General features: G+C 46.3%; 1 protein-coding gene across 1 annotated transcript in view; it reads left to right on the forward strand.

The window, feature by feature from the left end:
* Positions 1-1,397: 1,397 nt before the first annotated feature.
* Positions 1,398-27,172, forward strand: part of LOC144272977 (uncharacterized) — a 33,737-nt gene continuing 7,962 nt past the window's right edge. Inside the window, exons 1-9 of the mRNA XM_077831412.1 lie at positions 1,398-1,451; positions 1,578-1,617; positions 3,602-3,689; positions 6,907-6,988; positions 13,318-13,360; positions 14,482-14,632; positions 15,040-15,115; positions 17,251-17,287; positions 24,337-24,505. Coding sequence (XP_077687538.1) covers positions 1,398-1,451; positions 1,578-1,617; positions 3,602-3,689; positions 6,907-6,988; positions 13,318-13,360; positions 14,482-14,632; positions 15,040-15,115; positions 17,251-17,287; positions 24,337-24,505 — 740 coding nt within the window. The remainder of the gene's footprint in view (positions 1,452-1,577; positions 1,618-3,601; positions 3,690-6,906; positions 6,989-13,317; positions 13,361-14,481; positions 14,633-15,039; positions 15,116-17,250; positions 17,288-24,336; positions 24,506-27,172) is intronic.

Genomic DNA, 27,172 nt, shown 5'->3' on the forward strand with positions numbered 1-27,172 from the left:
ACCACACCCTCCGGGCGGTGTCTCTGGTAGCCGGTCACCGCCTTGACCCGCAACTTTCACTCACGTATATGAATTCCGTAAAGGTTGAAAGGATTCTCCTGGCCCAGGGTGCCTCAGGTGCAGAGGTGTACGACAGCGTGCTCGCTCCCCCAAAGCACTCACAGTGCTGTTGCAACATCGCCAGGCAGGGGCCTGGTCCTGTGGGAGCCTGGGCCGACGTCATCACAGATCTGCATGCGCAGAGCTTTGCCGGGGTGCATGAGACCGGGCTGCACGCCGCCACTGATGTTACCTGACAGAATCTGGCATCTCCGCACACCGCGAAAACCCAAAGAGATGGTGATTTGAAAGGGTATTTAAAAATGCATTTCTTGAAAGCAAACAGTCTGGCTTGTGCTGACAAGATATAGCTATTCAGGCCACCAGTGGTCCTTCTACCAAGTGTTTATTTATTTATTTATTTATTGCTTTCATTTAGGAGCAGGGAAGAAAGTGACATTCATCACAGCCCAGGAGCCAGGCCCATCATCAGTGTCTTCAGCTGAAAGGTGTCTTCCTCTTTTTCTCTCACTTTCTCTTTCTCTCACATACTCGTGGCAGTGAGGAGTTAGGGTTGGAAATACCAGCTGAGAGAGGACTTTTAACAAATATGAATTCTGACTTCAGATAAGAGGCAGGGCTTTAGATAGCTGCTAGACATCCGGCTCTGGGGGGCGGGGATCTGTGTGGAGAAGAAACCCTCTGCACCCTGATCTCCCCAATTACATACCAAAAGGAGCTTGGTTGCCTCCATGGCATCTCCCTGGTCTCACACAGTCCCCTCCACAGAGGTCCTCTTGTGGGCAAGGAGTGGAGAAAGGGCACGCTCAAGAGGAATGGGCAGGCCAGGGGGAGGGCCAATGGAGCATTATCATCTGTCCAGCTCTGTGGAACTTACTAAGGAAAGGTGACACAGCCTGAGGTGACATTATCTTTTGCCCAGAGTCCCCTCTGCACTGGGGATCTCCCTTTTCAGGCTAGGGTCTCTGGGCCTTGGCGGAGTCTCTGGTAGCATGGCTCCTTTGGGCTGGCTGGGAGTTGGAGAGGGACCGATGGGGACACATTGCTAGAGAAGAACTCTCAGTGACTGGCCCTGATCGCCTACAGCTTCCACAGGGTCCACAAGGTTTCTAGAGGATCCTGTGATCTGCTCCATGGAGGAGGGAGTGACTTCTTTGTTGGGTCACTGTGGGGGAATCTCCACAAGGGAAAGCGTATGAGATAAACTGTCTCCTGCGGTTTGATTAGCTTGGCAGACCCTAGCCTATCCATTCTCTTGCAGTGCTGGAAGGGGTGTACTTTCATGGCTGTCTCAGGAGCTGGGAAAGGTAGTCCCTCAGCCAGCCCACAATCCAGGGATGCTGCAGACCGTTGGAAAGAGCTTCGAGAACAGTTTGGACTACCCTGATCAGGTACGTACCAGAACCAGATCAATGGGAACACTGAGTAACGGCATTTGAGTTTCATGCCATAGTTCCCCTATTGTGAGCAGTGTGTTAGCCAGCGGCTTTAATCATGGTTTTGTGTGTTCCCTTCAGACTGAAGTCCAGAGCATAAAGGAAGATGACGACCTACTAGGTAAAATTTTTAATAATGATATAATATCTTAGCTTTTATATAGCACTTTTCATCAGTAGAGCTCAAAGAACTGTACAAAGGAGTTCAAGAGCATTATCCGTGTTTTACAGATGGGGAAACTGAGACACAGAGCAGGGAGGTGACTGGCCCAAGGTCACCCTTTGAGCTAGTGGCAGAGCCAGGATAGAACTAACGTCTCCTGAGTCTTAGTCTACTGCTTTATACACTTGGCCACTCTGTTTAAAGGTGGATGCAGCTGCAAAAACAGTGAAATATCCTCTTCTGTCATCATAGGCTCACAATGAACTGCAGCAACTCACCCATCCTGCAGGTTGGCCACGCTCAGGAGGGAGCATGTCACCTGCTGCTCTTTAGGGGTTTGAATGGATTATACTGTATCCTCAGCGTGCTCCAGTATATCTATGATCATTGTCTTGCCCACCCCACGTGTGACTCCTCTGGAACTGGGAACTCCAAGCAGCACCGAGAGATGATCCCAAGCTGTCAGGGTGCCTGTGTGTGTGAGAGAGAGAGACTGTAACGGACAGTGCTCAGCTCCCTGGAAATATGCCTGATCCTGAGCTCTACAGTAATGAGAGCTGCAGGGATGGTCATAAGCACCAGTAACTCACAGCCTGATCTCCTTCAGTAGCAAGCCTGGCTGGGAAAGTAAAACCGCTGCCCAGTCTCTCCCGATAAGCTATGGGACTGGGAGAGGATTCCCCATTCTTCTGGGAGGCCTCTTGGTGCTTGATGCCCCGTCTTGGTTCCTGTTCACACAGATTGTAAAACCAGTCTTGCGGCAACTGGGAGCAGACCTGAAGTGACAATTTGGGGGCAGGGACTGTCTTTCTGTTCTGTTTGTACAGTGCCTCGCACCATGCGGTCCTGATCTCTGACAAGGACTCCTAGATGCTACAGTAATACAAATAATAAATACTAGCCGCTGGGAAGATTCAGGCTGTACAGTCCTTTAAAGTCTCCATTCTCCCCAGTCAGCTTGTATTGTTCATTAAACCAGCCCATTGGGAGTGATGCCAGGTGTGAGCTCTGAGCAATGCTGGGTTCATAGAATCATAGAATCATAGAATATCAGGGTTGGAAGAGACCTCAGGAGGTCATCTAGTCCAATCCCCTGCTCAAAGCAGGACCGATCCCCAATTAAATCATCCCAGCCAGGGCTTTGTCAAGCCTGACCTTAAAAACTTCTAAGGAAGGAGATTCCACCACCTCCCTAGGTAACGCATTCCAGTGTTTCACCACCCTCCTAGTGAAAAAGTTTTTCCTAATATCCAACCTAAATCTCCCCCACTGCAACTTGAGACCATTACTCCTTGTTCTGTCATCTGCTACCACTGAGAACAGTCTAGATCCATCCCCTTTGGAACCCCCTTTCAGGTAGTTGAAAGCAGCTATCAAATCCCCCCTCATTCTTCTCTTCCGTAGACTAAACATCCCCAGTTCCCTCAGCCTCTCCTCATAAGCCATGTGTTCCAGTCCCCTAATCATTTTTGTTTGCCCTCCGCTGGACTCTTTCCAATTTTTCCACATCCTTCTTGTAGTGTGGGGCCAAAACTGGACACAGTACTCCAGATGAGGCCTCACCAGTGTCGAATAGAGGGGAACGATCACGTCCCTTGATCTGCTGGCAATGCCCCTCCTTATACATCCCAAAATGCCTTTGGCCTTCTTGGCAACAAGGGCACACTGTTGACTCATATCCAGCTTCTCATCCACTGTAACCCCTAGGTCCTTTTCTGCAGAGTTTTGGGTCAGAAGGGTCTGATCTCTTGTACATCACAGGTCCCCAACACCACCTGCAGAGAAAACCCAGTGACTGATGGGGTGGTTGTGGGTTAATCAGCTGTGGCTAAAACCTACCAGGGTCCTTTGCAATCTTGTCTTTTGCATCGTCCGCATTGTTTGTTTCAGCAGAGCTGGTTAACTGTCCTGATGCTGTCTTTTTATTACTTTCCCCCTCAAGAGATAACAACCCTCGCTCCAGATGAGGATGAGCTTCAGGATCATAGCGAGTTGCATTCCAGCTCAGATAATAATGCCTCAGAAAAAGGGTAAGTTCCCTTAAGCCTCCCGAAAGCTGTGTAGCATGGTAGCACCTGTCCATTTAGTCACTTTCCTCTTTTATTTCAAGCACACGAGGTTATCCATTGGAACTCTAATCTGATAGCCACCCCAAGCGGGTTTGCCACCTTCCCTCTTGACTCGCAGCCAGATTGGGTTTAAAATGCTCATGACTGCCGTGCTGCTGGGGAGATTGGGATAGCGCGTTGCTCTGAAGGTTAATGGAGACGGTGTGTGGAAAAAAATCTACCCTTTTTATTCATTGAACTGAAAACTGCCCGTGTCTTTACCTCTTGCTCTAAGGGAAGGTGGGCCTTCCATATTGGCTTGAGTGCCCAGGATTGAACGAATGCGGAGACTGGATTTCTCTTCACATTCCATAACAGGGGAATCTCTGTAGGGCAATGCTGGGATCATGGTTGCCACAGGGAGTCTGTCTCCAGAGTAGTGATGCAGATTTGTTTAAAAATCCATTTGTCCTTAAAATCTTGTCGTGGTGTCTTGCCTCCGGCACCTGTGACTCGCCGTGGCCTTCTGGTCTGATATACTTCATCACGGACAGCGTAATTCTTTTCTTACACTGCTGGTCCTGGGCTGCAGGATCGATGTAGCCTCTGCATTTTGCTCGGTGAATGCAATGAGGTACAAGTAAAGTACAGAGCCCTGGGACAGGCAGGGTGCCATTGGAGAACCAATAACAGCCTCATCCTGGAGGAGGCAAAAGCAATGCCCAGTATTTCTCTTTAGTTTCATTAGCAGAGAGGGAGAGACGGGTGCCCTACATGGCCCATATATTTTCATTAAAAAGTATGGCTCAGATGTCCCCAGAGACACCTAAGGCAGCGAGGCACTTAAGCCCCATTCAACAGGAGGGCACCCAAGTCCCTCAGGCTACTTAGCAGATGGCAGCCCATCGCACTTCTGATCCTTCCAGCTCCCGGTGAGTTTAATTTGGCAGCGCAGAGAAGTTTAGTGATTTGCTCAAGATCATACAACCTTTGTTCAAGATCTGTCAGTAGCAGGGCTGGGGGTAGAACTGTCTGATTCCCTGGTGTGGACCCTTGATCTAATTTTGGAGGGTTTATAAGGTTGGGTAAAATATAATCTGTCTACTATGTCTGCTCATAGAAATAATAATGGAAGCAGTATTGAAGCAGTAACTGCAAGCAGGAGAGCACACGTAACTGGGTTCCTAGGCTTTGTTAGAATAAAAAGGCCCGGTGTAAAAAGCTTGATTTTAATCAACCACAGGCTGAATTTTAAGTGAAGTTAATGCAGGTCTGAGGACTGAACCCTAGGTCATGAATGATACCTTCTTATTAGATGTAGCAAACAGGTGACCACAGAAGCACAGGTACACCGCAAGTTGCCCAAGTAAGAGGAAGTTTGGGGGATTTTCTGCAATGTCTTGTACCATAGTAACTAGGCAGTTAAACCACAGTGATGCAGATGGTCTATTAAGAAATGGATTGACTCATATTGCTTAGGTCAGTGATTGGAAGTATAATTATGGACACCCAGATTATCACATATGGATAATAGGCAGGTGTTAACTTTATTATAGTCACAGAAGAGCATCGAAAAGGGTTCTGTTTCTCAATGGTTACATAAAGAATGGGTATAAAAGACGTGACTTAGTTCCCTAAATTCTGGGTGCATTGGATTCTCGAGATGGTGTAAACTAAATCAGTACCACCGCTCTGATGTGCTCCACTGACTGGTCCTCCTAGCTTTGTTTCTAATGTCTCCAAAGGTTGTAAGTATGCACAATGCAAGCCTGTATGTATGAACAATGTAGGAAACACTTCACTGTAGTTATCTGATTCATATACTTATGTATATAAATTTTTCTGTGATTTCAATAATTGTCTATATTAGCTAAATCTCATCGCGTTGCTGGGTGCTTCACCAGTTTCATCTTTTTAATTAACGCTAAGTAGCCACCTGAATAAAGAACCTGCTGTTTGTGACAAGTGCATGTTGCATCCCAATAAGCAATTTTATAATTGCAATAATCAGTCAGGCTACACGGGACAACACTCTCTCTCCAAGCTTAAAGACGCTTTTCTAAATCGCAACCAAACTCCCGCACACTTGGCTCTGCAGAACTGGATTGGAAATTTTATGAGAACCGGTTTTTGCATAGTGTTTTGGTACTTCCCCTTCTAGTCTAACTCAAATTTGGGAAGCACAGAGATGCAGACGATGATGAAGCTGAGTGCATGTGTGCGAATTGCAGGGACAGGCTTGGACGTTTTGATTTTGCATGAGGTCTTTTGATGGGGCTTATTTTACAAAGTCGGCTTGCCTGTCACTAGTATTTCTGATGGCTCTGGTTGGGATTTATTGGTAGACTAGTGTGAGAATTCTGCTTTCTTCCCCCTCTGAGCTCTACCCTGTCTCAGGTAATTCATCTGAGCCTCATTCACCCTTCTGTCTGTCATGCCAATTTCACTCTTACTCTATGTATAAACCTGCACTTAAGGCTCTGTTGTTATATTGATCCCCAGCTAGTCTCTATATGTGTATAACACTGATAGGGATTTAGGGCCCCTTGCTTGGGGATACGTGGCCTGGAAAGCAATGGAACAGCTGAGTTCTGGTGTGGGGAGGTCTGACCAGATGATCTAATCTTGCCAAGGGTGGCTCTGGGGTTCTCTCTGCCTGCTGCAAAGAATTGCTGCACTGTGACTGCCTCTGTTAATGGGGTGAAATTCTCTCGCCTCTGATGTGCAGAATGATCTAATGGCCCCTTCTCGCCTTAAACTCTATGAATCCATGTAGCCGTGCAGGAAAAGGGGGTGATTTGGGGGTGAACCATGGCTGACCATTGGTATGACCATTGGTCCTGTGAACTATGGAGATCTGCTGGCCAAAACACCCACAGAGAAGGGATATAGAGGTTGGCAGATGGCAGTACCACCGGGAGGAGAGTGCCTTGTGGAGATGCTTTGGGTCTCTCTTCTGTGCCCCAACTCTGGATTTGAAAGGGGAGAGGGGAGAGATTCTGTCCTTTCCCCAGCCTCTGCAAAAAACCTGATTGTTTGGGCTTTCCACAGCAGCCGAGGCTGCTTGGCCCTTCGTGGTCGAGAGCAATCTTCTAGGGCCCGGAGGAGAGAGCAGGAGAGGAGAGGGGAATGGATCTGCTCCAGCTCTAGTGAGGGTAGAAGGAGAACTGTCCTAACGGTGGGTGATCTCTCTCTGCAGGACTGGCAGCAGGGTAATTAACTGGCTGGTGCAGGGATTTGGGAAGATGATCCCGCAGCCGGAAAACATGAACAAGCTTGAGGTGAGTGCAGCAAAGACAAAGAAGAGACATCGTCACGGCAGCACAAGAGAAACACCAGTACATGTCATGAGCGCACACATCCCAATGTGTAATGACGAGCCCTACTTTTCCATAGGCTTACAGGTGTACACACACACACACACGCAATGGCTCCCCTCACCCCTTCTTCCCCACAGGTCCCTGCAGGATGGTCAATAGCCCCCTCCTTGTCTGAGATTACTGAAACACAGAGGAGGAAGATGGAAGGACTAGGGACTAACATTGTCTGAGGCCCCTTGTAATTACAGGAGTTTGCCCACCTGATCTTAATGAACATTCTATGCTCAGTGACAAGCAAGGAAGGCCCTGGCCATATGGCCGTGAGGAAAATTGCTTCCCAGTGCCAGATTTGATGCAGGCAAAACTCCCCAGGGGAGCAGAAATCCGTGTTAAGCATCTGCTCCATGCACTCATCTGGCTGCTGTTGTTATTTTTTCTGGAATCCCCACAAGGTGGAATCTACCAGCACCTATGCAGAATTCCAAACACTGATCAACCTCAGAAGAAAAGAATGCCAGCATTGTCGATTTCTCCTGTAACTACTTAGTTCAAATAGATCTTTATTCCAGCCTGTGTGATCCTTTTTGGGTACTTATGCACTATAATAAGACAATATGATCTGTATAGCCTCCTGTTCTCCAGACCGTATAGCATTGGTCCCCAAACTTTTGAGGGTCGTGCCCCCCCCTTACCCCTGTTCATGCCCCCCTGCCTCCCTTGGAGCTGGGCCAGGAGCAGGGCTGCGGCTTGGGTGGGGGAACATGCCCCACAGTTTGGGGTCCTCTGCTGTATAGGCTCAAGCATCAGCCTGTGTTGTGATAGAAAGACCCCTGATAATGATGACAATAATACCTAGCACGACACATCAGAAGATCTCAAAGCACTTTACAAAGAAGGGCAGCATCATTACCCCATTTTGCATATGGGGAAACTGAGGCACCGACAGATGACGTGAGTAGACCAAGGTCACCCAGCAGGCCAGTGGCAGAGCCAGAAATAGCATGCAGGCTCCTGCTTCCCAGTCTTGTGCTCTATCTGCTAGGCCATTAATGTTGATATTTTGATCAGTTTAGTGACTTCTTTGTATGGTCTCCAGAATTTGTAAAGTTACTTCAAATAATTTTCTTGAGACCCCCACCCCTTCTTTGTTGTTTTAAGACACTTGGGCTAACAGGAACTGCTCAACTTGTAGCATGGGACAGCTCCCAGTATCGCTCTGCCAGACCACTGTGTCATCAAGAGATGATGTATTCCGTGCGTAGTAGCCCGAGCACACACAGACACGTACACAAGTCCTCTGACCCTCAGGAGTGATGGTATCCTCTCGACCTCAAGCACACTCCACCCTCAGCTTTCCCACGGTGACTCTTTCTTAATACCATGATTTTGCAATTTGGGGAAAGCGGCTTTCTAGAGGGGTTGTTACTGATTGACCCATCTTTTTCTAAATCGTTACCTTAATTTCATGCTACTGAAAAGTGAGGTCTGGGAAACATGCCTTGCAAGCGGACACTTACGGAGTTCAAGCTAGTTAGTTTTCAAAGAGAAGGTTAAGAAGCGTCTCGATTTCAGTTTGTACATGGGGAAAAGGCATCTGATATTAGGGGGACCTTTGAATTAGTAGGCAAAAGAATAGCCAGATCCACTGGCTGGAAATGAAGTTAAAAAATTCAAACTGGAAATCATAGCATCATAGAATCATAGAATCTCAGGGTTGGAAGGGAGCTCAGGAGGTCATCTAGTCCAACCCCCTGCTCAAAGCAGGACCAATCCCAACTAAATCATCCCAGCCAGGGCTTTGTCAAGCCTGATCTTAAAAACCTCAAAGGAAGGAGATTCCACCACCTCCATAGGTGACCCATTCCAGTGCTTCACCACCCTCCTAGTGAAATGGTGTTTCCTAATATCCAACCTAAACCTCCCCCACTGCAACGTGAGACCATTACTCTTCGTTCTGTCATGTGCTACCACTGAGAACAGTCTAGATCCATCCTCTTTGGAACCCCCCTTCAGGTAGCTGAAAGCAGCTATCAAATCCCCCCTCATTCTTCTCTTCTGCAGACTAAACAATCCCAGTTCCCTCAGCCTCTCCTCATAAGTCATGTGTTCCAATCCCCTAATCATTTTTGTTGCCCTCTGCTGGATGCTTTCCAATTTTTTCACATCCTTCTTGTCGTGTGGGGCCCAAAACTGGACACAGTACTCCAGATGAGGCTTCACCAATGTCGAATAGAGGGGAACGATCACGTCCCTCAATCTGCTGGCAATGCCCCTCCTTATACATCCCAAAATGCCTTTGGCCTTCTTGGCAGCAAGGGCACACTGTTAACTCATATCCAGCTTCTCGTCCACTGTAACTCCTAGGTCCTTTTCTGCAGAACTGCTGTCTAGCCATTTGGTCCCTAGTCTGTAGCGGTACATGGGATTCTTCCGTCCTAAGTGCAGGACTCTGCACTTGTCCTTGTTGAACCTCATCAGATTTCTTTTGGCCCAATCCTCTAATTTGTCTAGGGCCCTTGGTATTCTATCCCTACCCTCCAGCGTATCTACCTCTCCTCCCAGTTTAGTGTCATCTGCAAACTTGCTGAGGGTGCAATCCACACCATCCTCCAGATCATTTATGAAGATATTGAAGAAAACCGGCTCCAGGACTGACCCTTGGGGCACTCCGCTAGATACTGGCTGCCAACGAGACATGGAGCCATTGATCACTACCCGTTGAGTCTGACAATCTAGCCAGCTTTCTTTCCACCTTATAGTCCATTCATCCAGCCCACACTTCTTTAACTTGCTGGCAAGAATACTGTGGGAGACCATCTCAAAAGCTTTGCTAATCTATCTATTATTCTATGATTCTATGAGTGATACAACTTTTTAACAGAGGGGGTAATTAACCATTGGGACTGCTAGACATGGTATGTGTCACAATGCACCATTGCTTGGAGCCCTTAAATCCAGACTGGATCTTATTCTGAAAGATGCTGCAGCTTGGCTACAAGTTATTGGGCTCAACAGTGTTCACTTAGCAATAGGGCAGTGCAATTCCCTGTACTGCCGGAATGGCTGGATGGAATTTTCTGGTCTGTATTCTGCAGGAACTCAGACAAGAGGATCTTAGTGGCCCCTTCTGGCCTTCTGTGCAAAATCTCCATTTAACAGCACTGGAGACTGGAGTCCTCTGCTTGTCTCCAGAACAGTGCAACATAAGTAGCAGATATGCACGTCTCCAATCCTGAAGCCAAGGGACTGCTTCTAGGGGAGAGAGGGCAATTCAGTCTTTGGAGCTCATTCAGTCTGTGATCTTTCTGTTGAAACTGTCAAGAAAGGGGGCATTGGAGAGACAAGATGGGTGAGGGAATATCTTTTATTGGACCAACTTCTGCTTTCAAGCTTACACAGAGCTCTTCTTCAGATCTGGGAAATGTACTCAGAGCTTCACAGCTAAATACAAGGTGGAACAGATTGTTTAGCACAAGGAGTTAACACTACAAGAAGGATGTGGAAAAATTGGAAAGAGTCCAGAGGAGGGCAACAAAAATGATTAGGGGGCTGGAGCACATGACTTATGAGGAGAGGCTGAGGGAACTGGGATTGTTTAGTCTGCAGAAGAGAAGAATGAGGGGGGATTTGATGGCTGCTTTCAACTACCTGAAAGGGGGTTCCAAAGAGGATGGATCTAGACTGTTCTCAGTGGTAGCAGATGACAGAACAAGGAGTAATGGTCTCAAGTTGCAGTGGGGGAGATTTAGGTTGGATATTAGGAAAAACTTTTTCACTAGGAGGGTGGTGAAACACTGGAATGCATTACCTAGGGAGGTGGTGGAATCTCCTTCCTTTGATGTTTTTAAGATCAGGTTTGACAAAGCCCTGGCTGGGATGATTTAGTTGGGATTGGTCCTGCTTTGAGCAGGGGGTTGGACTAGATGACCTCCTGAGCTCCCTTCCAACCCTGAGATTCTATGATTCTATGAACACATTTCAAGGGATCACTCACAGTGAAGTGGCCCATTAACACCCCTCCAGTCATAGTCACCATCAAGGCTATAACAATGCTGCGGACAAGAAAGGGGCCAGTTAGTACCACCTGTGATATGGACGCTTTTCCCCTAGCACTAGACGGAGCCCCCCAGCCCATTTCGTATGAGCCTCCAGACAGCTGTCAGGTGATCCTGGCTTCCAGTTCCTATTGATTTGGTCCATATGTGAACTCGTGAACTAGGGGTGAAAATCTCCATTAGCAACTCCCCGTGTCACTCTAGCCTCCATTTTGCTAATTTTCAGAATGGCTGGAGCAAGCATATTATTCGCCTTGCCTGGAGGGCCCTATACGTCGGGTGAAGGATGAGCTCTTAAAATAAAGATTCCATTCCACCTGTCTCTAGAAATGAAAAATGAGAAGGTAAATACAGTAAACACAAGACGCAACAGCAGGATTGTCTCATACATACTGGTTTCCATGAGGAATCTATGGGGCTTAATACACATACTTTGACTTTTTAACGGCTCAGACACTGTAAACGTAGTTACGGCTGTTTATGGGCTGGTCCTCACTAGAAAATTAGGTCATATAAGAACATGAGCTTGAGGAAGCATGTTAACTAACACAATAGTAAAACAATTTTCAGTCCGTGCAGACAGAGACAAGTTGTGTTTAACATTGTGTCAGCTGGTTGTGGTTAGCCCTCGGTTCTAGCAGGTGTTACTCACAATGTTAAGTACCGTGATTCCTGTAACCTGGACTACTTAACGGTGTTTAACATTCTGTTTGTTAGCCCAACTCCTCAAGGGCATGGTTTGACATGACTTAATTTTCTAGTGAAGACCATTCCATATGGAAATTTTCCTCCACAACCTACTTGTTTTCCAGTTTTACAAATTAAACAGTAAAACTCTGCATTAAAAGAGCACCTAGCATCTGACCCATACTGATGAAGGCTGGGACATTCGGAGTTAAACGATCCCCAGCAAGCTAAAGGCAGCAGAAGACGTAAGTGTGGTGATACAGTGTGGTTTGTACAGGGACACACTGTCCTGCAAACCACTTTGTTCTTGGGTAATGTGCGGTCAGTTAAGGTCAGTGACCGTTGTAGTTCTGACTTTCCAGTCATAATGCCTGTAATGATATTCTTAAATACCCAAGCAGTGGAAATCATCTGGGCTAATTCTGAATGGAGCTGTACCTCAAGAAGAGATCTCTTGCGAAGAAAACGAACCCATTTTTCTTTGATACTTTATCTGATCCACCTGGGGGTATTTTCCTGCTTGTTTTTATGCCTGCCCAGCCGATCCAGGACCAAACATTGACCTGACAGGAGAGGAGAAAAAATTATTTTCAGCATACACACAAGCTTGAGGATCAAAAATAAACAGATTTCTATTGACAGACAGGATTCTCTTGCAGAGGCATCTTTAGCCCAAGCAGGGTATGTTAACTTAAGAGTGAGCAAGAAGCACTGCCCTTTAGGTCAGGTCGGTGAAAGATCAAAGGGAAAAGCGTGCTCCTGATTTCCCTGTGCTCGCTCTATCTAGACACAAACCCCTCAGGAGGGAAACCTGATGATCTTCTATTGAGAGCATCTAGAAAAGAAAACAAACAACGTTTTATTTTATACCCCAGTAGGTGACAGCCTGATTCTGCTTTCAGTTACATGAGTGTATGTAGGAATCACTCCCCTGAAATCATTACCTGGGTGTAAAACCTGAATCGCTCCACTGAAATCATTACATAAAATGAATTACATGGGTATAAACCCTGTGTGAGATCAGAATCGGCCCTGTGAATCTTGACTGAAATATTCCTACTGGTGCCACCACCAATTCCCCTAGTGTAGACAGGACCATGAAGTCTAAGCTTAGCTCTCAAGTACGCACAAAGTTTCGTTTTGATTGCTCCTTGGGATCTGCAGGGTGTTACAGTCTTCAGGGGCTGCTTTTTAAAATTTAAAATCAATTAACAAAAAAGGATAGTGGAGATACGTTTTGCCAACATTTATTTCCCCCAGAGGGGTATTGATACTGGGAGTGGTAACATGGCAAAGTAGAACTGAGCTGTCAGATAAGCCAGAGTTGTACATTTGCCTGGGAAGCAGCAGGAGCCAAGGAAATCACTCCTTCATTTCTGTTCATTTTATAAATGCTGGTTACTGTTTTTCTGCCGGGCATCTCTGCTGTCAGGCCAAGGCATGCAAAAACGAACGCAGATGGGAGGCAGAGGTGTTGCGATTAGCTGCATTGTCACTTTAATTCAGACGTCGGCATGTCAGTGTATTCCATATGTGTTTGTATGACAGGATGTAAAGGAGAGGAAATCTGAAGAGGCAGCTGTAAAAGAAGGTGAGTGATTTTTGCTGGGGTGAATGGGGTGCCCGACTGTAGAAGTTTCAGGAATGGAAACTTCATAGTCTGCTATAGCCAAGTCTCTTTCCAAGATCTTACTGCACTGGTTTCCCTCGGTATCCTGCTTTCATAGCCTTGGAGTTGCAGGCAGTGAAAAGAAGTAGATTACTTGTACTTGTGCTGTCTAGGGACTAGTGCTGTCAAAACCGGGTGCATATGGCAATCCTAGGGCAGTACACATCCGAGAACTCATGGGAAATTTGTACTGACACACTGAGTTAGTAATCTTCCTAGTTCTCGAAGAAATCCTGTACTGATACGTTGGCAGCAGAGCGAAGGTATCTGGGGCATTCTTTGCTATAAATGTTTATAAAACTAGATTAAAGGGCTGAGTCTTATCCCTTAGTGCCCCACAGCACCTCAGTTTTCATTTCACCTTCTGAAACATCCCCTTGTGCGCTTTAAAATGTTGATGCCATTTAGACTCTGAGCTGTATTCATTTTTGACCACAAACCAAACCATGTGGTGCTGGTTAGTTTCAGAGACCAATGACTGAAAATACAGAATGAAGCTTCCCCTCCGTCCGTTCTTCTCCTGCTGCTGATGGCTTTAACAGGGTTTAGAGTTCAAAATGCTGGTGATCATTTGGGATGAGGCAGCTACGTGATGGAGAGCGGTGCTGATACTGGTGTTTTGGTTGTCAGATTGTAAGCGCCTCAGCACAGCGACTGCCTTTAAGTCCTGGGTTTGTCCAGTGGCTAGCACAGCAGGGCCCTGATCCGTGATTTGGGCCCCAGGTGCCACTACAACACAAATCAACGAGCAGGTGGCAGCTCTTACAAGTCCTACAGCATGAAGCTCTCCCCTGTGCAGTGGGCTGGCACACGCTGTGGGTGCAATATCTAAATCCCACTTATGCCCTCAAAATGGACCTCGTTCTGATCTTGGGCTGGGTGCTGAGCTGCGGTAGACGGATGTGGCTCCAGTGATGTTCATTGGTTCTGGCCTTCTGCACAAGGGTGGATTTCACCTACATGGCTTAAGCCTTAAAGGCCTTCACTGTTTACAATGAAACTCATGATGTCGCTTCTCTCTCGCTGTGAACAATCCCAAGCAGAAAGGAAAGTAAGTAAGACCAGGACAGCACTAAAGGGAAGCTCTCAAGCAAGTCACAGCGTATCGGGAACCTCACAGCGGGCATCTACAGACAGCCTGGTGGGACTCGGCACATCTCTCTTTCCTCAGACGCTGGGGGGCGACGGTGGCAGGTAGTGCAGCGTGAATCCTTCTGAAATGTTCCACTGTCGCCTTGGGATGGTCCTTGGTGTCTTACGTATTTGGGTTCCCGAACACTTTGATCCGCTGGCCCTTTCCATTGCTGCCCCGTGTCCATCCCCCCGTGTTTGCCTGGTGGAACTTTCATTCTAATGGCGGGAACCCAAGAACATGCCAAGTGCGTCTAGCCACCTCTGGCACCTTGTCACTGGTTGATTGATTGAATTAATTGGTGCAGAGCAATACGCAGAGGGTGGACACAGATATAGGGTAAATTCGCTTCTTGCATTGTGGGCCCTTTGTGGTGCTAAGTCTGCCCTGGCTCAAGCTGCATGTAAACCCCCCCGATGAAGAAAGCAAGGGCTGTAACAGGAGTTTAACAGGAGTTTCTGACTGGCAGGGTGTTCAAGTGGTTTGTTCAGGGAATGGAGAAGGTGATTCCACAGCCTCTCGCCAGAGTGAAGCAAGATGCTCAGGTACGTGGTTACGGTGGGGATGATAAAGAGACTAAACTAATGATAGGGGGTCAGTGGGGCTCTCCCATGATGATGCGTTAACATTGGGCTGGCCAGGTGGGGTCTCTTCTGCACAAAGTCGCATCAATACCCATGAAGGTAAAATACTGTGGTAGGATGTCGTAGAAGTTAGGCTAATTCTATCACCACTAGCAACATTCTGATGTGCAGTGTGACATTTCACACCATGGTCACCAGCAAGGATCAGGAGGAAATATTCCCACACCCCCATGCGCAGTGTTTCCAAACTGTGTATGATAGCTCGGTTTTCCCTTCCTTTCTTTAAAACCTCAGGTGTTGGTCTCTGCGGAAGGAAAGTTGCTGAACTAGCTAGACCAATGCTCTGAGCTGGTCTGACAGCTCCTCTCATGTTCCCATATCACCAGCACTTGAAAGGTCTGATCCTGCTCCCACTGAAATCAATGAAGCTCAAATATAAAGTAAGAAAGAACTTACAGGGACTGAAAATGAAGTTCCTCCTTTCATTGCTTCAGATCCAAAGAACCAACCAGGCCAGCCCTGGAAGTTCTTCCTCCAAGCAAGCCAAGTAGCCCACGGATGTTCCAGTGGCAGTGACTGGGTTAAAAAAAACAAACCCAACCCATTTTTACTACTCCGATTGATTGGATTCCGTTAGCTATAAGCCATGGGCTGGTCAGCACAGCAACGTTCATCCGTACTTTGCGACATCTAGTAATCCCCACCCCACGTCCTCTTTCCAAGCTCCGACGTCTTCAGCAGGGCTCTCCTCTCTTCTACTGACCTGCTGTGAAAGGGCCACACGTTCAGTCTGTTCTGGGAGGTTCTCCACAGGTATTTCCCAGGTTTCCTGTCGCACCCCCTGCTCTCCAGCTCAGATGTGCCTTGCAGGGCTTCATGCTATTTTTGTTAATATTTAAATACATTGTACAACAAAGTTGCACAAAACCCAAATCCTCCAGGATACCCTTCGAGCTGCGTTATGCTCACCATTGTGTGAGTTTAGAGGGACAATATCTCCCAGAGCTCCAGGGAACACAGCTCCTGCTGGTTCAGCCTGTACTCTCCTGGAGATCCCAGCAGCTCTGACGCCAGGGCAGAGGGCACGTGGAACCGTAGTACACGCTGGTGTAACCGTGAGCAGCATTTGGCCTAATATTTGGTTTCCATTTTGGTCCAAGAAAGCTAGAGGCTGCCACCTGATGTTCTGTGCCTGGATCTGAGCAGAGCGGACGAAAGATTTCATGCTTCTGTCATTGCTCTGACCCCCTTACCCTCCCCAGCCAGACCTCTCCATCAGCCGGGGAAGAGCCATCCCACGTTTTTTGCTTAGCCCTTAGTGCCTTAAAAGAGATCCCCGTGCAGCATTGTTTGCCTTGATAAATTGGGCTGATTTTTAAGAACGGTGCTGTAGTCGTTGATCTAAATCTGGCAATGCTGGCTGTCCTCTGCCTTAGAGGAGGAAGACCTGTTAAGGGACTAGCCCTGGAGACTGCAGCAAAACCTGCGTGGTTAAGCTATCTGTGCCAATACTTAGCAATCTTGCCCAGACCAAGCAGTGAGCAAGCCGTAATAACAAAATGTACAAATTGTGGGCCGAGGACTTTCAGTTGCTCCACAGCAACCTCACCGAGAGAAGAATTTGGCCCTCTCTTGTCAAGTATCGGAATAACTCACTTTGCCCGACATTGAAATGCAGTCACCTTTGGGGTGAGACGACAGCTGTTTAACAGCACACAGCTGTAGTATAGAGAAGTTTAACGAGGAGAGAGAAAAATACTGTATCTAATGGAAATTGCCTGGGGAATTTAGATAGGTAGAATGGACACATTTGGCCAGGACGCTGGGGTTGACCCTGACAGTCTTACAAAAAGTGCAATGGTATTTTTAACAGCCACAGATAGAACCTTGGTTTTATATTTCATGCAAAAGGCTTTTAACAGCACAGCATCACTTGCTGGGGTACTGGTTCGGGTTTGACTCAAAAGAGAAGGGTGCCATCTACTGAATTGCCAGAGAGGAAGAGTGTTAACACCGAGAGAGAAAGCAAGAGAGAGGCTATAGTCAAAAATAGTTAACAATAATTAATATTTTACTGTTTCCTTTTTTCTTTGTAGGCTGCAGAAGTTGGAACCTTGTGCCCAGTGGAAGAGAGTAAGTAACCAATTCCTCTCGTTACACAGTTTCAGTTGACAAGTATTATTGGCCTTTATTGATAAAACCTGATTCAGAAAGAAGGGCTGCAGCTTCGGTATAGAGACATCCCCGGGTAGGTCTGGGGTGGGTTCCACGCTGCAGAGGTTCTGAAAGTATTTAGAGAAGCTGTGGGAACAATATTGTTAAAATGTCAATGTTGCATTTTTGAGATGGTTTTGACCTGCAGTACATTCGCGGTAAATTTCAATCTGTGCAGAGTAGATTTGGGATGCTTGTTTGATTCTCAGAGCCTTTTCTTTGGTCTGGATCTCGGTATGAAAGACAGTCCTATTCTGGGGGTAAATTCTCCAAATATGAAGAACATCCCAAACTGGGGAGTGAGTCTGTCACTGTCAGATGATCTTTAAACAGAATTTATATGAGACACTTTGAGGTGCACCCTTGGGCAATGCCAGAGGACATTTTGCCGACCTTCGGAGGTGGTTGGAATTTGGAACAAATATACATTCTAAACCCCTCCAAAGCTTCCTTTTTACGTTAACACGTGAGCCTAGACCTGATGCTCTATGGCATGTCCTTGGGGCTTGAGGGGTCTAGAAGGAAAATCCCTCTGCATGGGTATGGCGAAAGTAACTCTTGCAACAGATGACACATTTGGGCCCCTGGTGAGACAGACAGGCAAGGCACTTTGCCCCAGCTACTACCCTCTCCCACCATTGAATAGCACAGCACAACTTTGTAGTTAAAAAACGAGATGATATCTACCTTGGCTAAGTACAGCTCATCCTGCATTATGAAACCGTGCTATGATGTTGTGTGATAATGTCAGCTATATGTTACATGGCAAAACTGAAGGCCGGCATACAGGAAAATGCGACACTGTTGTCATAGTTGATTAGTTGTCATCATTGACAGTTTGGTTGTTGTTTTTTTTTTTAAACTCGCTTCCATGCAATGTGTTAGGATGTTTCCCCAAACTGGGAATTTGGAGTAATAAGGCAGGAGTTGGGTCCCCTCCCCTCCCCTCCACGAAATCTGGATTTTTCTGCCCAATTTAGTGTTGGAATGTATGACTTTTGTGGCTCTTATATTCAGCAAGTGAAACAGGGTATGCAAGTAGTAGCAGGATGTATTTGTTAGGTGGAATATATAGCTATCATTATCTCGACTTCACTTAAACGTCAGAGGATTTTGTGGGACTCCTGAGAGTGTTTTTCTTTGTGGGCTTTTATAGAAATCTCTATTCTAGGCTTTCCTGAAACAGGACATAAAATCATTAAAATAAAAGCATTCAAGGTTGAATGATGTCATCTGCTTGTATTACTTGCGAATTCTTCTCCGGCTCTTTGGGGAGTTGGATGGGCAGGTTTCAAAGATGCACTGCACAACTGACCAGGAGGTGAAAGGGCTTGAGGATACCCCACAGGGAGGAATAGCCAAGTGTTCCTTCCTGGGTTCCAAGGGGTTTTTTTGCATTTGGGTGGTGGCAGTGTTTACCAAGCCAAGGTCAGAAAGAAGCTGTAACCTTGGGAGTTTAATACAAGCCTAGAGTGGCCAGTATTAATTTTTAAAATCCTTGCAGGCCCCCACTTCCTGCACTTGAGGTGCCAGAGTGGGGATTCAGCCTTGACAATCACAAACCTTATAATCTACTGAGTGTGTTCATACTATTTGTATGAATGTATCATTCTTGTATCTGAAACTAGGAATATGAAGCATAACTCTGAGGTCCTATTGTAATTATGCAAAGTGTGGGCCATTAATGGTGGTTTAGTATCTTGAATCCCATTGACTCGAACAATTGACTGTAGATGGCTCTGTTTACTTGTAAGCCTTTCGGTATACATGTGTGTCAGCGAGTGGGTAATGAAGTCTCACAGGACATGTGAACATGTCACATGATACTGGAATCCATCTTAAACCTGGTGCTTTTCCATTTAGAAGGGAACCCAGAGAGAGACAAAGGATTCCCGCCTTGTGCCAAAGCTATAAAAGGGGGTGGAACAGAACAAAGGGGGCTGCCAGTCATGAGAAATCCCCTAGTTACCACCTGATCTGGGACCTAACAAGGATTGTACCAGGGGAAAGGATTGGGCCCAGACTAGGAAGGAGTCTAGTCTGTGAAAGAAGCTTATTGGAACATCTCTAAGGGTGAGATTTACCTGTATTCAGTTTCTTAATGTATTAGGCTTAGACTTGTGTGTTTTGTTTTATTTTGCTTGGTAACTTACTTTGTTCTATCTGTTATTACTTGGAACCACTTAAATCCTACTTTTTATACTTAATAAAATCACTTTTGTTTATTATTTGACCCAGAATAAGTGATTAATACTTGGGGGAGCAAACAGCTGTGCATCTCTCTCTATCAGTGTTATAGAGGGCAGACAATTTATGAGTTTACCCTGTATAAGCTTTATACAGAGTAAAATAGATTTGTTTGGGGTTTGGATCCCATTGGGAGCTGGGTGTCTGGATGCTGGAGACAGGAGTACTTGCTGAGCTGTTTTCAGTTAAGTCTGCAGCTTTGGGGGCTTGGTTCAGACCCTGGGTCTGTGTTGCAGCTGGCTAGCATGTCAGGTTCAACAAGACAGGGATCTGAAGTCCCAAACTGGCAGAGAAAACAGGCTCAGAGGTAATCTCAGCACATCAGGTGACAGTCCCAAGGGGGTCTCTGTGACCGAACCTGTCACACTTACTTTCAGGGCGAATTTCACAAGGCTGATACTCCACTTAAGTCCCTCTGAAGCCCTATTTTAAGTGGGATTTAAGTGGAGTAGCAGCCCTGTGCTAGCTATGTGCATAGGGTAGAATTTCACCCTCCATGCATGACTGGTGTTGTCAGATGTTTGGCTGCGTGCGTGTTCTCCTGGGTGTTCTCCTGTGTGCTGTCCCAGCTCTGCGCAGACAGCTGCCACAGCAGACCTTAAGGGAACCACCCAATACATTCACAGACTTGGTTCGTAGCGAAGACACTTGGTCAGGTTCATTGCTGATGAAACATGGTGCTAATGCCCTGGCTCAGTGGTTACAGGTACACTAACACATGTATGCCCGTGACAATGGACCGGGTCAGTTAGTGGCGGGACTTTCCACTATCCTCTAGACCAGACAAAGACACTTCCTCTGAGGTACATCTTTTTACAGCAATACAAAAGTTACGTATCATCCTTGACATATTAGGGTGCCAACCTCTAACGTATTAGGGCGCCACCCATTGCCTTGTACCTGTAGGTGCAATCAAAACACCTCTATTCATGATGCTGTCATCCTGACCTTATCCTTAAGATGGGTCAGCATGTTCCTGTTATCTTTGGGGAATGTGTTTATCGGGGTGTTCTGGTACCACCTTTCTGGAATGTGCTTGCATGAGTGTTTTGTGCCTAGCACCTCTTAGGAACATATGTTTTTGCAATATCAACCCTATGCTTGCCGAATTCTGTGAGCAGGGCCTGCCTCTTGCTCACAACTTAACTTTGCTTCATATCAGCAAGGTTTTAAATACCTTAGCCCAGGCCTCAGGCCTCATACCAGGCATCTAATATAAGGCCTTATGTTTCAGGCCCTCTTCTTACTACAACTGGTTTAAGTGAAATCTCTGATTTGGTGTGTTGTGGCATTTTAAATCGTTTTATGCGACAAATGCAGGCAGTGACTGGATAGAATGACTGATCTGCTCCCAATCCAAACAGCCAGCACCTTTATTAATGTAATCCTTCTTCTCCTTTTGTTTCAGGGGGGGAAGGGGCTTAGGGCCTCTGAAACAAATGGAAAATGAAGACCTTGGAGAACTGCTCCCGTCACAGGACTTAGACATGTGACTGACTGCCTCTTTGATGAAGGGGAGAGGAGGTTCTTCCTTTCCTTTTCTGCTCCTAGAGACAATCTGACTCTGATCACCTCCAATACTCATTCTTTTACTGCTTTCACTTGGTATCTGTGAAACTCAGAGGTGGAGCTGTGGGCGCTTCAGAACGTGGCTGGGAGTAATGGCCGTGAGGCTGTACAAATACTGCATGTGAGCATTGAAATATATCCCTCATGCACCCTTCCAAAAAGAGAGCTTCTTATTTTTCCCTCTTCCCGTCACTTCTGAAACCACAAAATGTTTTTAAAAGCCACGACATACCAAATATTTCACCCTGAGAACGCCAGCTGCAACCTGCTCACTTCTTTGAATTGAGTTCTCTTTTACAAAGACTTAGCTTGATTCAATAATTGCTTTTAACTTCTCACTGGAGACTTGTATTCTCTCTCTTCCACTACAGGGCTGTTCTGCTTTTAGCATGTCGGGGTGGTGGGGTCTGACCCAGAATAGCAAATGTTGTCAGGTGAAATTCATGGCACATAGAATCATAGAAGATTGGGGTTGGAAGAAACCTCAGGAGGTCATCTAGTCCAACCCCCTGTTCAAAGCAGGACCAACCCCAACTAAATCATCCCAGCCAGGGCTTTGTCAAGCCAGGCCTTAAAAACCTCGAAGGATGGAGATTCCACCACCTCCCTAGGTAATGCATTCCAGGGCTTCACCACCCTCTTAGTGAAATAGTGTTTCCTAATATCCAACCTAGACCTCCCCCACTGTAACTGGAGACCCTTGCTCCTTGTTCTGTCATTTGCCACCACTGAGAACAGCCGAGCTCCATCCTCTTTGGAGTCCCCTTCAGGTGGTTGAAGGCTGCTATCAAATCCCCTCTCACTCTTCTCTTCTGCAGACTAAACAAGCCCAGTTCCCTCAGCTTCTCCTCGTAAGTCATGTGCCCCACCCCCTAATAATTTTTGTTGCCCTCCGCGGGTCTCTCTCCAATTTGTCCACATCCTTTCTGTAGTGGGGGGCCCAAAACTAGATGCAATACTCCAGATGTGGCCTCCCCAGTGCTGAATAGAGGGGAATAATCACTTCCCTCGATCTACTGGCAACGCTCCTACTAATGCAGCCCAATATGCCGTTAGCCTTCTTGGCAACGAGGGCACACTGCTGACTCATATCCAGCTTCTCATCCACTGTAATCCCCAGGTCCTTTTCTAGAGAACTGCTGCTTAGCCAGTTGGTCCCCAGCCTGTAGCCGTGCATGGGATTCTTTTGTCTTAGGCCTGGTGCTGGCCCTCTTCACAAGGGTGAACTTAATTCAGCCTGAGTAATTGCTGACTTTTCCCTAGACAATGTCACTTTTCAGATCTAGTGTGTTGAAAAATGTCAGGGTGACTCCCTAGCAATGAAATTATTCCAAGAGGGGCCATTGTATGAAAATCTCCAGTATGCCCCCACAACGCATTCTGGGCTGGCCTGTCAAAAACCATCGGATGCCTCCTTTTCATGCCAACCTGTTGTTCCCCACTAGTTTCCTTTACAAGATAGGCAGCCTTAACGAGGAGTTACTGTTCACACAACCAAAATAACATATCCTAGCTGTGTTTTTATAATGTGCCCATCTGGTAGCTGAGTGCTCTGTGTTGCCCTATTTTCATATACTCTAAAAACAAGAGCCGAGATTAGTAGAAAAGTGTCTTTCTTCTTCTTTGTGTTTTTGTAATTGTATTTCTGTAAAAAAATTAGATAAAGAGAAAGTGAAATGTGTGGTGTTAGCATGATGTCCTGTAGTGTATTACTGAGTGCACATGTGATGGAATAAAAATGGATCATAACTGTCCTTTTTCTATCTTTCTGTATTTTTTAATTTGATGCATACTTTCTTATTAAACTCATCATAGGCTCCATGTGTTTTGTGGCCAAGAGTTGTTGAATCGAGTTGTTAGTGAGACCCCATAATTACCTGCCTGTGTACTAAATGGTCTGGGTAGCGTTATCTCCTCTTCTTCATTTTCTCGCATGCATCTAAGATATGAATGGACAGCGGGGCCTGACCCAATGCTTGCTGAAGGTAATGGAAAGAATCTCATTGACTGCACTGGGCTTTGGATCAGATCTATACTCTGAGCTTTTCTCAGGAAGTTGGCCTGCTGGCCTTTCTGGATGCATGGCATGACATGACATATAGATTGATAGAACGTATGGCCAGAAGGGACCATTAGATTGTCTAGTATTATTTCCCTGCAGTGTTGGCAAATGACTAGGATGTGGAGGGTAGTTCCTGCGTGCAGTGTATAATGCCATAGGGCAGGGTTAATTCAAACTTGGGGATAACTCTGACTTCAGCAGGCACGGCAGCAGAAGGGTTACATGTGGAGGTGCACTGGCCCAGAAACACTTCCTGGAGGCATTCTGCTTGCGGAGAACACAGGCAGGCAGAAGGAGTCTGGAGGTACTGGACTAGGACTTGAACCAGGCAGGTGTTCTAGGAGCGCAGGGTGTGATCCCAAAGCCCCAGCCCCAGCCTGTAAACCAGAGTGGAAGGGAAGGGGGCCATGTCCCCCCACTGGGGTGAATTTCACCCAGCATGTATAAGGAGGGGATTCTGGCTGCTGTTTGTAGTAGAGTGCAAGTGACCAAGAGCTCTCTGGGTTTTTCGCAGGAGTGGGTGGGTGAAATTCTGTGGCCTGCGTTGTGCAGGAGGTCAGACTAGATGATCATAATGGTCCCTTCTGACCTAAATATCTATGAATCTATGAATCTATGGGTCTTTCCCCACCATTGCATATTTTTGCAAGAACGATCAGATCATGGCCCAGAGATAGATGGGCCAGATCCTCAACTGGTGCAAATCAGTCTCGCTCCAACAAAGTCAACAGATCTGTACCAATTTACACCCGTTGAAGACCTGACCCAATAGCTGGCATATGAGTACAGAGAAAGCCATTTTTTATAGGCAGGACTGATTCTTATTTTGGCCTATCCACACCCATTACGGAACCCCTGAACTTCTTCCTTAGGGAAAACTGCACAAAAGTAATGTCTATCACAGCTCCAGTAGGACTGAAAATGATTCAAATCCTGAGCTACATTTCCGGAGTTCTGGCATATTTGAATACTTCTCTGTTTACTGATATTTATACAGTTCTACATTCCACATGTAAAAATATGGTGTGGATAGATGCTTATAAAACTGGCTACCTTCACTTCACCACTTCCTCCACCATTCCCATTTCAGTCTGTATCCTCCCCGAGGGGCAGGTGGATCTTGTGATGGAAGAGGTAGATACTAACTGGGATAACGAAGCCAGAGAAGAAGTGATGCACTGGGACAACGAGGCCGAATTTACAGTGTATGCTCCTCCCAGCCACTCCCGGAGAGAGGAAATTCAGGAAGAAGAAAAGAGGTAGGAAGAGAAGGTTGATATTGGAAGGGGCTGTTGTATCATAAAGAACGAAGTACTCCACTGTTGAGTGTTATGAAGGTTGAATATCATCCATATGTGTCTGTTCTTTCATTGTAGCCATACAATATGTTGGGTGAGTTAGTTGGCAGATGGTAATTTACACAAGACTACAGAAGTGATAAGCACTGCAAACCTCCAAAAGTTACTAAAACAAGCAATTGACTTTCCTTTGGATTTCACTGGGATTTGTATCATAGGAAATGCCAGATGGGATCAGACCAGTTGTTCAGCTAGTCTGGCATTCTGCCTTTGACAGGGTCCAATAGTAGCTGCTTCAGAAGAAGGTGCAACAAACCCTGTAGTAGGCAGTTATGAGATAACCTACCCCGGGGAAAGTTTCTTCCTAACCTCTAATAGTTAGAGGTTGGCTTATGCCCTGAAGCTTGAGGGTTTAGATCCCTTCCAAAAGGCTTGTTTAAAATAATAATTACTGTTAAAACTGGGAATTCTTGGCTCCTTCTCCATATAATTCATCTAATCTCTTCCAAAAAAACCTGTTGTGTGGGGTCTGATCTTGTATCATTGAAGTCATTGGCAGTTTTGTCATTGATTTCAGTGGGAGCAGCATCAGCCCCTTATGCTATAGTGTAACTAAAGATTTATGTACCTGATCTTTTCCTGAGACGCCATCTTACAGATTTGAAACCTCTGCTGGAAAGACTGGATTGTTAGAATTCAATCACCTACCGTCTTCAGTGTGGTGGGCATCTGAAAGATAGTCAATAGTATAGGCCAGCCTAAAACGCTTCCATAGAGGCTGCAGTGCACTGTGAAAGCATCTCTGAGTTCAATAACAGCGTTTGCAGGTGGTGAGAAAATTGTAAGTATTTGCAAGTGCTGAATTTCAGGTTTTCAGGAAAACATCATTGCAAGAGTAGAAAATCCCAGTGGGAAGTAGCCCCATGTGGCTAGAGATTCAGTACATGGAAAAGGAATTTCCAAGAATAAATACATTTGTAATTATTTCAAATTATAGCCCGTATTGCACAAGAATCAAAGGAAATCCATCCTTGTACGTAGTGTGATTTAATGCTGCAGCTTCATGGAATCAGGCAGGCTCTGCATCCTCTAATGGAGGAAGAGGGAGAAAGGGTAGTTTTTTTCTTATCCTATGGGGCAAGGGAGGTTTCACGAAGGAAAAGCAAAATCAGAGGCTGTTGGTGGAATCCTGCTGGTTTAATTTCATTCTGTACATCAAGCTAACATAGTAATGTCGGGGGCCTGGAGAAGGAAATCTGGATGAAGCTAGGAAAAGAAGGAGCAGCACATGTGATACAAGAAGGATGTGGATAAATTGGAGAGAGTCCAGCGAAGGGCAACAAAAATGATTAGGGGTCTAGAACACATGACTTATGAGGAGAGGCTGAGGGAGCTGGGATTGTTTAGCCTGCAGAAGAGAAGAATGAGGGGGGATTTGATAGCTGCTTTCAACTACCTGAAAGGGGGTTCCAAAGAGGATGGCTCTAGACTGTTCTCAATGGTAGCAGATGACAGAACGAGGAGTAATGGTCTCAAGTTGCAGTGGGGGAGGTTTAGATTGGATATTAGGAAAAACTTTTTCACTAAGAGGGTGGTGAAACACTGGAATGCGTTGCCTAGGGAGGTGGTGGAATCTCCTTCCTTGGAAGTTTTTAAGGTCAGGCTTGACAAAGCCCTGGCTGGGATGATTTAACTGGGAATTGGTCCTGCTTCGAGCAGGGGGTTGGACTAGATGACCTTCAGGGGTCCCTTCCAACCCTGATATTCTATGATTCTATGGCCCTGCATAGCCATAGAAAATTGGTCACTTTGAATAAGAAACTGGGCCTGGAATATATTTCTTGGGATATCAACAAGTACTACACTAGGCTATCCACAGGGAAGAGAAGTTGGGATTTATAGAATATCAGAGCTGGAAGGGACCTAAGGAGGTCATCTAGTCCAACCCCCTGTTCAAAGCAGGACCAATTCCCAATTTTGGCCCAGAACCCTAAATGGCCCCCTCAAGGATTGAACTCACAACCCTGGGCTTAGTAGGCTAATGCTCAAAGCACTGAGCTATGAGCCTGGCTGGCCAACAGATGTCAGCATAGCCACACACACATACAGAAGAGGGGTTAACTTTTCTACATTGCCTTCAAACAAGTGGCTAAAATATGATTCAGCGAGGTGGTTCAGCAGCTTGCTTTCTGGGGGATGGGAGTCTCTGTATCTCTTCAGAGGCCTGCTGGCTAACTCAGTCCGCACTCCTCTGGGAGAGCGCATGCCAGAATGGAAGCTGGGATCCCCTTTAACAGTGCGCTGAATGCATCCCCGCCCTGAATGAACTCTGACCGATGAGCCACCGAGTCCACTGTCTTGCTGACAGTAGCCAGTAACAGGTGCTTGAGAGGAAGGTGTAAAACCCCCATAATGAGTCCTGGTTAACACAGTCTGCACTGTAGTGTAAATAAGACCATAGAGGGGAGAGAGACAGTGGTGGAGAAACTGATCTGGTATAACAATTCCTATGGTCCTAGAACCATGTTTAAACATTGTCTTTACTGCTAGCTCAGAGATGAGACCCTGAATTCTATGTGTGAATTTAACCGGCTGGGCACAGTCCTTGATCGATTTTGCTGCTCTGCA

This window comes from Eretmochelys imbricata, chromosome 12 (assembly GCF_965152235.1).
Source record: "Eretmochelys imbricata isolate rEreImb1 chromosome 12, rEreImb1.hap1, whole genome shotgun sequence".
NCBI classification, from domain to species: Eukaryota; Metazoa; Chordata; order Testudines; family Cheloniidae; genus Eretmochelys; species Eretmochelys imbricata.